At 34.7% G+C, this 13,995-nt stretch overlaps 1 protein-coding gene across 2 annotated transcripts in view; it reads left to right on the forward strand.

Moving 5' to 3' along the window:
• LOC137615228 (eukaryotic translation initiation factor 4E-like) overlaps nt 1-13,465 on the forward strand; it is a 111,803-nt gene extending 98,338 nt beyond the window's left edge. For both annotated transcript variants that reach the window (XM_068344911.1, XM_068344910.1), the window contains exons 3-5: nt 4,881-5,058; nt 10,492-10,631; nt 11,262-13,465. In XM_068344911.1, coding sequence (XP_068201012.1) covers nt 4,881-5,058; nt 10,492-10,631; nt 11,262-11,376 — 433 coding nt within the window. In that variant the 3' untranslated portion in view covers nt 11,377-13,465. The remainder of the gene's footprint in view (nt 1-4,880; nt 5,059-10,491; nt 10,632-11,261) is intronic.
• Nucleotides 13,466-13,995: the final 530 nt, after the last annotated feature.

Genomic DNA, 13,995 nt, shown 5'->3' on the forward strand with positions numbered 1-13,995 from the left:
AGAGTCTACCAATCGAAGTGGGAAATCTTCCGAAACTGGTGCAAGTCAGTATCCGTATCCTCGACCAGTACCTCTGTAACTCAAATAGCTGACTTCCTCTTATATCTGAGGAAAGAACGATCTCTCAGCTCCCACTATCAAGGGTTACAGAAGCATGTTGGCATCAGTCTTCCGTCACAGAGGCTTAGATCTTTCCAACAATAAAGATCTACAGGACCTCCTTAAGTCTTTTGAGACCACGAAGGAGCGTCGTTTGGTTACACCTAGTTGGAATTTAGACGTGGTTCTAAGATTCCTTATGTCAGACAGGTTCGAACCACTTCAATCAGCCTCCCTGAAAGATCTCACCTTTAAGACTCTTTTCCTGATATGCTTAACCACAGCTAAAAGAGTCAGTGAGATTCATGCCTTCAGCAAGAACATCGGATTCTCATCCGAAACGGCTACATGTTCTACAACTTGGTTTTCTAGCCAAACACGAGCTGCCTTCTCGGCCTTGACCAATATCGTTCGATATTCCAAACTTATCGTATGGTTGGAAATGAACTAGAAAGAGTATTATGTCCTGTAAGAGCTCTTAAGTTCTATTTTAAAAAACCTTTACGAGGCCCGTCTGAAGCTTTATGGTGTTCAGTTAAGAATCCATCTTTGCCTATGTCAGAGAATTCTTTATCCTATTTTATCAGACTGTTAATACGAGAAGCTCATTCCCTTCTGAATGAGGAAGACCAAGCTTGGCTGAAGGTAAGGACACACGAAGTTAGAGCTGTCGCAACTTCCGTGGCCTTTAAACAAAATAGATCTCTGCAAAGTATATTCGACGCAACCTATTGGAAAAGCAAATCAGTGTTCGCGTCTTTTATCTTAAGAATGTCCAGTCTCTTTACGAGAACTGCTACACTCTGGGACCATTCGTAGCAACGAGTGCAGTAGTGGTGGGGGCTCCACCACTACAATTCCCTAATTCCAGAACCTTTTTAATCTTTCTCTTGAAATATTTTTGGGTTGTCCGGAAGGCTAAGAAGCCTTTCGCATCCTTCTTGATTTGGCGGGTGGTCAAAGTCATTTCTTGAGAAGCGCCTAGATTAGAGGTTTTGATGAGGACCTTTAGTATGGGTTGCAACCCTTCATACTTCAGCTCCTAGGAGTCGCTCAGCATCCTATGAGGATCGCGAGGCTCAGTAAGGAAGACGTACTTAAAAAGGCAGAGTAATTGTTCAAGTCGTCTTCCTTACCAGGTACTTATTTATTTTATGCTTGTTATTTTGAATAACTGCTAAAATGAAATACGGAATACTTAGCTCATAATAATGTCAACATGTAATGCTGGTCTCTACCCACCCCCCTGGGTGTGAATCGGCTATATGATCATCGGGTAAGTTTAATATTGGAAAATTTTATTTTCCTTAGTAAAATAAATTTTTGAATATACTTACCCGATGATCATAAATTAAAGGACCCACCCTTCCTCCCCAATAGAGACCCAGTGGACAGAGGAGAAAATTGGTTCTATGTTGACATCGAGTACTTGAGTACCTACTTGACAGATGGCGCTGTTGATGTACACCCCCACCTGTATAGCGATCGCTGGCGTATTCCGCCCGTAGGTTTTTTCTGTCGGGCAGCAGAGCTGACAGCTATATGATCATCGGGTAAGTATATTCAAAAATTTATTTTACTAAGGAAAATAACATTTCTTGAAAGTCTAGAATACGATATTTCACATTGCCGTGTCAGTGCTCACGTGGTAGTGGCTTTTGCTTTAGAAATTGGTCCAGTTTGCTGATTTGGTTGTCTCCCATTCTTTTAGCAAATCCTTCTGGCTTGAAATCTTTTATCTTTTACGTTGGCTTTGCGTAGAGATTACATTGATTAATTTCTTTATTATTTTGTGTCTTTGTTTAGGTTTAACGTCGGTGAAAATTATGAACGTCAGTGAAAATTATGATGATTGTGCCTCTTCAGTGCCTTTTGGTTTTAAGGAGTGAAAACAAAACACTGTGTTGAGTTAGCTTGCCAAATAGACCCCCCAATAGAAGGCTTTCTGTATTTTGAGGTCTAGATATTTATGATTGGCAAAGTCTTCTGTTAGGTGCTAGTCTCGTCCAAAATAAATATATGCTTGCTGTTATAATCTACTGCAACCACCTCTATGATAGTTTCCATTGTGTGGGGATAGTTCTTAATAGCAACTCTATCATCTAAAGCAAATATGCCAGAAACCTACACATTATGGAATTGAATTCAAACAATGTGAAATTGAGTAAACCAATCGGAACATTTTTATTTCTCATCCATTGCCAGATTTTATTTTTTACTTCACCGCATCTACTGTATTACATAAATACAATTATTTTTGTGCAGTTAATGGAATGACCAGTCATATACCTAATACAATTGCTTGCATTATAATTGTACTGTAGTGCAAAACTTCTTGTATGCATTGCATTTTCCAGATTTGAGGGTGTTGTTTCTAAGGAATTAAATTTCCTCGTTTGCTTAGGAGCATTACCTCATTGGAATGATGGATGATGTGGAGTAGAGGTAGAAATACATTCTTATCTTGAGGAAATTGTGGTGCAACTGGGATATTTACTATGTTCCTTAAGGCATCTTATAATTATCTTGTCATAATTGTGTTCTGAGCAAGTTCCAAAGCAATAAAATTCTGCATTGATAATATTGTATAGGATTAGTTTAGTAACAGATGCCATTAGTCAGTTTTGTTGGTAATGTTTATGTTAAAGATATTTTACTTTTTAACAAAGTATATAGTCAGGCCTCACTTCGTGATGGTTAGGTAACAGAGATAAGCACGAATTTGCATATCTTTGGTGCTCCAGGGTTGGAAAACTCCTAACCTAACCTAACAACTCTTTAACCATTACCTAAGCTCAGATAATTAACACCAAGTACTGCTTGTTTTTATCTGGCTTTTTTTCACAGTATAAATAGTTTGTCATCATATCGGTAAGTGTACAGTACATGTGCACACGTGTACACTACGTACTGGACACGGTAAGGCGACAGTACAGCACGTAGTTGTGTTGCAGTGACCGAAACTACATAACTGAGTAGTCATATAATTTCAACAAAACTTTTTTTCCTATCTAGTAGTACAGCACTATACTGTATAACACACGCTGTTACTTTAGTGTATATTACTGTAATATCACTACAGTACAACTTAACTGTACTGTAAGTGTTCGCTGTTTTTGTTCAGACGACTCGACTACTTTGACAACTCACCGCACACGTAGCCTACATTTATATTTTGTCCAGTATTATAGAGTACAGCACTGTTAATAAACACTTTATTGTAATACTGTTCTGTACAAAATGTATACAATTCAAAATTACTCAAGTGTACATATTTTATAAGTTGACCAGTAACCATATTCGTACAAAGTTCTACGCAGTGACTCGAAGCATGGTGCAATTCCTAATGTGTTGTCTCTTGCGCAGTAATGTCCAACATCTAAAGTAACCCGGTAATATTTATCCCATCTACTTCAATGAGTTAGAAAATTACAAGATAATGATATAAGTATAGTTAGAAACGCTATAATCATTACGTAAACGCATACCGCCACAATAACAACCAAACAAATAACGGCTATTTTGTTATGAGCAACCGAATCAAATATTGGCTGTTTTGCTTGTATTTCGATCATGGTACAATACTAATAAAAGTAGCATAAGACTGACATTTTTACATTTTAATGTACCTTTATTTACTATTGAGAAAAGATGAAGAAAATATACTGCCAAATATAAACCAACAAGCTGTAAATGAAGGGGAGAAAACTAGCTATATTCATACCCGGTATTCTGTTTGGAATTGGAGAAAGCTGTGTCCGAAACTGGAAAAACAAAAACAAAATTTAGTGGAAACCATGGATGTGCAAATTGCATAGTTAATTGTAAATGTCTAATTAAAAAGGTAACATAACTAAGTGTCTGAAAACTGAAAATATAATTTTTTTTTAATAACATTTTAAATAATTTCCCAATCTTCATAAGCAAGCACCACAGAGGTAAAAACTATAAATTGTCGTGCATCAGCAACAATGAATGAAACTCCGGTTAACTTGCGATTCAACTCGACAGTAAATAGAACATGAGAGAAGTATTTAAAATGAAACTGCTGTATTGATATTAGTATGCCAATTAGAAAATGATAGATGAAGTAATAATAGTTTCATTTAGGAAATATGAAATATGTTTCGTTAGCGTGCCTTAATCAGCTGATTTAGAAAGCATTAATGTAAGCAATGGAAATAATTATTTTTAGCCAAGTTTTTATTTGCAAATATGATACTAAGATGGCAATATTACATTCTTTATTATTGATTACAGTTACTTGAAATACCAGTTTAATTAACATCCAGTTTATTTCAAATATAGTTCTAATTTTTTTACCACTGTAAATGGATACAGTATGCTATACTGTGTACGAGAGGTGGGACTACCTGGGTGGGGAGAGAAGAAAGTGATGTGAAGCTAACCCAGTGCAAAGGAGCATGGACTATTTGAAATCTTGCTGTAAGACTTTTTATTCAATAGGCATTCCGGTTTTCTGTCGCATATTAGTGAAATTACAAAGTATGAATCGTGTAAAGCGCAGGCTGACTGTATTGCTCATAACAAACATACTTCACATGTTCAAGTAATTTTTTCCCTTTTGCTGTGGTGGTAAGAAGACCACCATAGCAAGAGAAGTATGATGGATTGTGGTAAAGGTACACTCCATATCTGTACAATGAAGTGTCATAGAACTCCATGAAACTATTTTAATATGTTTTTTCTGATTTGATTTTTGTTAATGTAAGCAGGCACTTTTAATGCCATGAATTATTATTTATACAATTTTTTTTCAGGCTTTATAATCACATTGAACCAGCATCACGACTTAAAGTAGGCTGTGATTACTCCATGTTTAAGCAAGGGGTGAAACCTATGTGGGAGGACAGCCACAATATAAATGGTGGTAGATGGCTGATAAACCTCAACAAGCAGCAAAGATCAACAGAACTAGACAATTTCTGGATGGAAGTAGTGAGTAGTTTAACATTTTGAGTGATTATATTATTTTAGGTCTGTTCAGTGAGATTTGTTTTTAGCAAACTGTATACGGTAATACTGTACCCCAGGCAGTGATAATTTGTTCTAAGAGAACTTTTTTTTTACTTGTCATATTTTATCCATATAAAGGTACTGTACTTGTGTATGCGCCCTATAAATGTAATACACATGAAAAAGTACATGCAACCTGCTATCATTCTAGAAAAATCACAACTGTAGCTACATTATTAAGCCTCCATGTGAAGTACAGGTACAGTAAATACCTCGATTTATGAGTTTAATACTTTCTGGGAGTAAACTCGACCCAAAACAATTTTTCCCATAAGGAATATATGAAATATATGTGTATACAGTAAATATACCTATACACTCAATTTTAAAGATTTGTAATGATATTGAAACGAAATTATAATCCCTAACATCAGAAATAAATACATATTAATTCACTATAAGAATAGAAATATATTAACATTAACGAGAGGTGGGGTTGGCATGAGGGAGGGAGCCGAGAGAGGAGGAAGAATGGGTTACTTTTTGGAGGAGAATCGGCCTCTGTGAGCACTCCTGGTAAAATGTGGGGAGTTCTCTCTAGAACAACTTTCAGTATCACTAACTGAATCCCCTAATTTATGCTTTATGGAGACTTGGTCTTCTGTTTTTTTTTTTTTTTTCTTATATATTCCTATATTCAATTTTGACAAGAAACCTATCTAGAGAGGACTGCTTTTGCCTTGTCTTTAAAATTGCATGAAAATGGGATAAAGATCAACATAAACTTGTGTGGCGTACGTGCACCACTGACTGGTGTCCTGCTAGTCTCATTAATACTCTTCCACAAAAATACACATGCAAAGGGAAATTTTAGTTCATAGGCAATTTGAATTTTTATGGTTGCATTCCGAGTTACAGTACTCGCAAACCAAGGTACAGTATTTCTGTACACTCGCTCATATATTTAACACAAAAAAGTCACTTTACAGTAAAGTTGGCCTCTCTCTCAATAAATGTAGTACTACTAAAGTTGCCAATGTTTATCTTGTTAAAATAAGCCATGCCCACCTTATGTCATGGCATGCTTTTACCCCTCAAAAGAGTTCCCGCTCAGCGTTAGCACGACTTATGTTACTCAACAAAAATTCCTGTAGATTTTGGCTTTCAACTTTTTCACTTTTTATTATCATCATCATCATCATCATCTCCTCCCACGCCTATTGATGCAAAGGGACTCGGTCAGATTTTGCCAGTCTTCTCTATCTTGAACTTTTAAGAATAACTTTGGTTCATCATCTCCGACATCCCGCTTCATAGTCATCATCTCCGACATCCCGCTTCATAGTCATCATCTCCGACATCCCGCTTCATAGTCATCATCTCCGACATCCCGCTTCATAGTCATCATCTCCGACATCACGCTTCATAGTCATCATCTCCGACATTACGCTTCATAATCATCATCTCCGACATCACGCTTCATAGTCCTCAGTCATGTAGGCCTGGGTCTTCCAACTCCCCCCCATGCTGGGCGGGATATCTTGGCAATCTATGTTTACCAAAGGTTTTATAAGCGAGGAGGAGTAACAAGAACCTCAAGTGTGGAGGAATTTATCCCTAAATCTCGATGAAGTCACTGGCAGCAAGGTGACGGATTGGGTTTAAGGCGAGAGACAAGTCTCTTAGTCTTCTTTAACTGATGCCTGGCGGTTGATCTCACTTTCAATTATAATAACTACAATTATCTGTCACAGGAACATAACGCTGGTATCTATAACTAGAAGTTTTTTCCTTTTTTTTTTTTTTTTTTGTGGTAGTTCAACGCTGAGGCTGACAATGTCGATTAAAATGGCCTAATAAAATTTTTTTTTTTATTTCATTTACAGACAGTCCTCAACCAACAAACCCAATGGGGACTGAGAGGACATTTGTAGCTTGAATTTATTCTTAAATTGTTATCATACAAGTACCCCTTGAGTGAAATTTTGCCATAGGGTTTGCGGTCTAAATCAAATGCCTACGATTTTCAGAAGTCAACAAATAGTCCCCTTTCATATAAATTCAGCATCAGGTTATTACAGGTGATGTTTGACTTACTTTATCACCTTACATTACTGTATATAATACTGTAAAGGTTGGGCTCAAGATAAATAGAACAAAGACAGAGATGATGAGAACGGAATATGCAATGAAAGATGAAATACCATTGGAAGGAGAAAGTATTAATGAGTTGGAATCATTTGAATATATAGGAACTATGATCTCTGATATAGGATCTTTAGAATTTGAGTTTAACGAAAGATTAAAAAAAGTATGTCAGATATGGCTTGGTTAAAAAAACTTAGGAAATCAATCGCCTAAAATTACATATAAAAATCATGCTATATACTGTCTCAGTTTAGTGAGATCGGGGTTACTGTATGGACAACAACTGCCAATTGTTTTTATTTTGGGTTTGTTGTCAACTGTTTTCAAGGTCACAATGGTATCACGATTATGCTCACATATAGTTAACAGAGTATTGTTGATCAGATTTTCCTCCCTACCATGTAATTCTTGAAAGAGAGAGAGAGCACAGTGCAACGAACTCTCGACCAGTTTCTTATTGAATGGGCGTAAGAAATGAGTTAGCAGCTAGAGTGGACGTGAATGTATTTAGGTGGTTTGGCCATGTTGAGAGAATGGAAAATGGCTGTCTGATAAAGAAGGTGATGAGTGCAAGAGATGATGGGAGAAGTACAAGAGGAAGGCCAAGGTTTGGGTGGATGGATGGACTGAAGAAAGCTCTGGGTGATAGGAGGATAGATGTGAGAGAGGCAAGAGAGCGTGCTAGAAATAGGAATGAATGGTGAGTGATTGTGACACAGTTCCAGTAGGCCCTGCTGCTTCCTCCGGTGCCTTGGATGACCGCGGAGGTAGCAGCAGTAGGGGATTTAGCGTTATGAAGCTTCATCTGTGGTGGATAATGTGGGAGGGTGGGCTGTGGCACCCTAGCAGTACCAGCCTGACGAGGGACGTAGAGAGGAGAGGTCCCCTTTTTTTGTTTCATTTGTTTGATGTCGGCTACCCCCCAAAAATGGGGGAAGTGCCTTGGTATATGTATTTGCTATTTAACCTTAAAAATCCTTCTATTTTATACTATCTTGAGAGAAAACCACATTCATAAATAAAGAGCCTGCTATGTACTGTAAATTTGTTAAATTGTAAATGTTTACATTTACAAGTATGGATATACATTTATTCATAAAATTAGGTTAGTTTAGTTTAGTTTTTCGGTACTGCATTATAAACTAAAATTAATTTATTTGTAAGATGAAATAGATTCTTAATAGCCATATATTAAAATTGCATTTATAAATAGAATACCAAACTGGGAATGGTTATTTGTGGTTTAGTCTAGTGACTAGTAAAGTCAAAGACAAATTAAATTCGACTTGAGTCATTATTCAACTTAGGTCACCTCTACTGGAACCAATTACAGACGTAAGGTGAGCTATACCTGTATCATCTTTTTGAAATATGGCTGACTATGGCTGATGAATAGTTTCATATTTATGGTCAAAGTAGAACCAATAACAATATCTTTACAAATACAAATCATAGTCATCCGACAAGATTTACATCTGTATGAAGGTGAATTCTATTCCTAATTGAAAATTCTATTTATTACAGTTATCAAAAATGGCAGTTTTGATATGCTCACCGTAATTAATTATTAAAAAAATTTTAATTTAGGGCCAGGGGTATGGCAGTTTATAATAGAACTAGAACTGAGTACCCTGCTGCTTTCCTTAAGTCCATCTATGAGTGTTGATGTCATTAAAGATTCAGGTCCTATAAGTTTGTGGCAGTCATAACAGCTTTTATTTGTGTTCCATCTGTTGGACTCGAAACTTGGATAATTCTGCCGTTGATTGTTTTCTTACCTCTTTTGATAGAAAGGCTTCTTTTGTACTTGGTGATTTCAATGGTGAATAGGAAGTGGTTGAAATCTGTTTCAGTATGACAGCTCCTGAATCTTGTAAACAAGGTGAGTCCTCGCTAGATACTGAACAATTATTTGACCAGTCAATGCATGGTGTTGCAATCTGTTTTATGTACACATTTTCATATTGATGATGCCAAAGTATGTTATCCTCAGGAGGTTAAAAAGGTTTAACTTATGGTCTCGTAGGTAAATATTTGTTTGCTTTGGCATCAGAAAGCTAATAGGTAAACTGCATCTTTTTTAAAGTAGGCCTAGGTGATCATAAGATGGTTTTACTCTTTTGGCCTAGTTCAGAGCAAAAAATAAATTCAAAATTAAAGTTTATAAAGTTTTTAACATTCCAACATTAATAAAGGAAGGTGTCATTAGTTCAACGGATAGTTTTTCTTGACCACTAAGAGCTATTTAATATTATTTGGACAAATTTATGGCTATTAAAGGTAATGTCTAATTTGTTTTGTGGGACTAGAATTATAAAGTGACCTCTGTTCAAGAATGCAATGTCCTTCAGTATTACTGTTTGGTCTCGAAAGCTCAAAAACAACTTGATCCAAATCTCAAGGGTTGGAATTATGAGTATGGCTACATCTCTGTTTGGTAAATTATTTCTTTGGAATGGGTTTAAAAGGCAGCTCAATGATTGACCAAATCTGTATTTGCTCAACATCATCTTGAAAAGAATGCTGGTTTATGTTTCATGATTTTCAGGCTTAATGCCTTTAGTGGTTGCTGGGGATGTGGCCTGATAAAGAATATACATACACACATATATATATATATATATATATAAAATTTTTTTTTTTTTCTTTTTATAGAATTATGCCATAGAGTAGCAGTCTAGTAACCTTCCAAATTTAATTTATTGGTTTTTGTAAAATCATACTTGCAGTTCCACTGTAATTAGTATTTTTTTATATAACAAACTAATTAGCTGATTAAGTAAGATTTAGAAATGCCTACACTACAGGTATGTTCAAGACATTTGATTATGGGAAACTTAATGCCCTATCTTTTTTCTTCACTGGCTGCCCACTAGTGTGGGACTGCAATATGAACATTAAGTAAGGTTAATTGAAATAAACAAATCTGATAACATTTATTGTAGGGAAGTTTTGTTTCGACTTTGAGACTGAAGATACGACATGCGTAGCGTGTTTTTGTTGGTAGATGATCATTGGTGTCATTACTGTACTAAGGAATTAATAGATTGGAAGGAAAGAAAACAAATTCGTTCCATTTTTTAGGGGATTATTTGCAAAGCTTTTGGAAAATAAAGCAATAAGACCGTCTGATCAGTATGGAAATAAATGTTATTAAAATTCAGTTAGTCATGAATATTTTTGAGAATGGATTAATTTTTTTTTTTGTCTAAAGTGGTGGATTCATTAGTCTGGATATTGATTTTCTTTTTTATTTTGCCTTTGCAGCTCTTGCTTTTGATTGGTGAAGCTTTTGAAGACCATAGTGATGAAGTTTGTGGTGCAGTGGTGAATGTTCGGAGTAAAGGTGACAAAATCGGGGTGTGGACTGCTGATGCCAAGAAAAGTGAAAGCATTTTGAAAATTGGGTAAGTTTTATATATTTGCTTTATTGCCTTAATATTTGGTTCTTTTTGTATTTCAAGATTTAGGTTACTTTTATGCAAATACAAACAATATATATATATATATATATATATATATATATATATATATATATATATATATATATATATATATATATAAACAGTATATATATATATATATATATATATATATATATATATATATATATATATATATATATATATATATATATATATATATAAACAGTATATATATATATATATATATATATATATATATATATATATATATATATATATATAAACAGTATATATATATATATATATATATATATATATATATATATATATATATATATATATATATATATATATATATATAATGTGTGTGTGTGTATGTTTCACCCATAAGTGTTCAAGAAACTCTAATATTATTAGTCTCCCAAGACTCAATATTGCTGGTCCACAAAATATTGGTAACAATAGCATGGTTAAGGAAGTTTGACCGGAACATGAATGCTTTAATTAAAATATTATAGAAAATGTAGCTTTAACTTCATGGCATGTATAATTCATAGTATCGATAAAGCGCTAAATTAATGGAATAATATCCTTTTAAATCTTGCTTTTCAGGCACACACTGAAGGAACGTCTATGCATCCCACGCATTATCAACATTGGTTTCCAGGCTCACACAGATACCATGGTTAAATCGGGATCAACTGCTAAGAACAGATTCACCGTCTGACAACTGCAATTTATTATAGTGCCCCTCATTTACGTTGTGGAGATGCAACAGTTAGCCTTTTTTATGTCCATATGTTTCTTGATTCCTATATATATATGTATGTACAGTACTATTTTGCAACCAGAAGAAAGTTAACAGCATGGAAAAACTGTAAGAGTATGCATTACCATTTTTAGGTAAATGCATTATTTTCCAGTAATGGACTGAAGAAGACTGCTGTACATGTTGAGCAATCCAGTTTTGTTGTTAGTGTAAATGGAATATGTTCTGGACAGGTAAAACAAAAATATGGTTAGTAACTAGTGGTATAGTTTTTCTTAACATCAGAAAGTCAGTGTATCAGATTTCTCATAAAATGTTTAAGTTGTCAATGAGTGGTAAAACTTTAATAGGAGATTTGTGTTGTATGGAGTCTAGTCACAGCCAACATTTTTGTTTTACTTATTCAAATGAAATTACATAATACAGAAGAGTACAGTATGTAAATGGAAAAATAGCCTATTTGTTTTTGTAGTTAATTTATTTATAATGTTGCTTGTTACTTTTATTTAAGCTTGGGAGGAACATTGTTGCTAAATAAAACTGAAATAAAAATGCAGGAAATCTCCGGCAAATTTTTTATCTAGTTTATTTAGCAAAAAATGTCCAATTCTTATAAATTTTTTTTTATTACCATTTATCATTGGGTATTTTTGTATATAATTTGAGTTGTGGTGTATTAGGAAAGGGAACTTTAGCTTGACATTGTGTGTCTACTATGTATGTAATTACAATAAGTGAAAGACTGCATACCCACAAAAGAATATTTAGCTTTACACAATTTTAATGATGTTCACCACTAATGATATGGCTGTAATGTTGGAACTTGGCACCGGGAGTTTGTTGGCTTTCAAAGTAAATTCAAAAGATTATGGTTGTCAAGTTGGAATATAAATTTGTAAAACAGTTATTAAGGTGAGCATCTAAGTAAAGTTTTATCGTAAAAATCATAGCATATGGAACATAATGCAGTATGGATTTTGTAGTATAGTAGTTTGATAAGGAATTTATAAGAATTTATTGCAGTAGTTCCACATGCAATGAATTTTTTGCTTAGAAGCAGAGGTAAATCTCGCATTTTGTTTAAGCCCATTTCAGGAGGTTGTCTTATTTGCATAGGGAAATGTTGCTTGGCTGAGTTGAGTGAGAGCTCCATTGCCTTTGAAATTGCCCCACACCCTATATTATTTTCTCTCAAATCTGTACAAGCTTTACACTAAAGACCTTAGCATCTCCCAAAGTTTTTGGCCAAAGCCTATCAAATATCTGAAAATGAAGTAAAGGTGATGAACCACACAAAAATTTGATATTCAATGTGCAAGTTCAGTTTTGAAGACTATAAATTTTGCAATTGTAACCCCCTTTAGTATGGTTTATCAAGAGCAAAGTCTAAAGGGGGCCATGTTTGTATTGCAGTTTTAAAATACAGCACCTATTATTTCAGTTATCAAGTGAAAATGAAATAAGATTTTTTTTTTTTTTTTTTTTTTATAAAGAACATGCAAAAGGTGTCTGTAAAATTCTGTGATAACCCCATTAAATTATTTCATAAATGTACATAAATTTATCAAGCACCTTGGAGGTTTGAAGTTTAATCTATATTTTATGTAAAGATGGCTGGAGTTTTTCTCCGGCTTAATATAGTTCATAAGAATGGTGGGAAGTCACATTTGTTTCATGGCTTAGTCAATGATGTTCTTGCTTCTTGTCTTGAAACTTCCAGACATTGTATTGGATGTTTATGTAGACTTTGTTCCTATGATTAAATTTGATCTAGCTATGTTCCCATTTAACTTGCTGTGATCACACGAGTGATTTGCATTTTGGAAAAACTTCCCGTTTTGTATTTGTTACTTGCAGAACGAATGGATACATAGGTAGAGTTCTTTTCCTCTCATGCCTTATCTGTGACTTGAAAAGATCATCCATCATCACTACATTTACAAAAACTGAAGGAATTTCTTTCTTATAAAATATTAAAATTGAAAAAAATACCACTTAGTTGTAGACATACCTCTTTTTTTGTAATAAAATAGGTGTTAAAAAAAAATAGTGTCACTTATCCTATTTTCAGAGCTTAATAATTTGTTAGCATTAGTCTTAAGTCACTAGGATTGATTTCGGCTAGTTATATAGAAAAAACAATGGTGTTTGTAAGAGTTGTTTTTCATAGATGGTAATCATGTATTGCCCTTTTCAGTAAAACCCATTAATCACAAATGCCAACCTTGTTCTTTATTAGGAGTAACTTTTGGCGAGTGTTCACAGCCAGTAAACAACTCGGTGAGGTGGCAGCAAATTTTCCTGGTTGAGCGGGAGAGGCTCTCAACCCCTTTTGACTCGTTTGTCAGAGAGAATGGACGTGCATTGCTCCACCTGGTGTATAACCAGCAAATATATAATTTATATTTCTTTTCAGGTGTGATTGTGCCATTCTCCCGAGGAACCGGCAAGCCAACTTGCCCTGGTATGGACAGACGTCCTTCTGGCACCTTCCATATCCCACCCTTTGTGTAGAGGACACTTCATGCCTTCAGGAGTGGCCATACTACAAATGGGAGCAGTAAAGCTGCAGGAGGA

Source organism: Palaemon carinicauda, chromosome 21, assembly GCF_036898095.1.
Source record: "Palaemon carinicauda isolate YSFRI2023 chromosome 21, ASM3689809v2, whole genome shotgun sequence".
Classification (NCBI taxonomy): domain Eukaryota; kingdom Metazoa; phylum Arthropoda; class Malacostraca; order Decapoda; family Palaemonidae; genus Palaemon; species Palaemon carinicauda.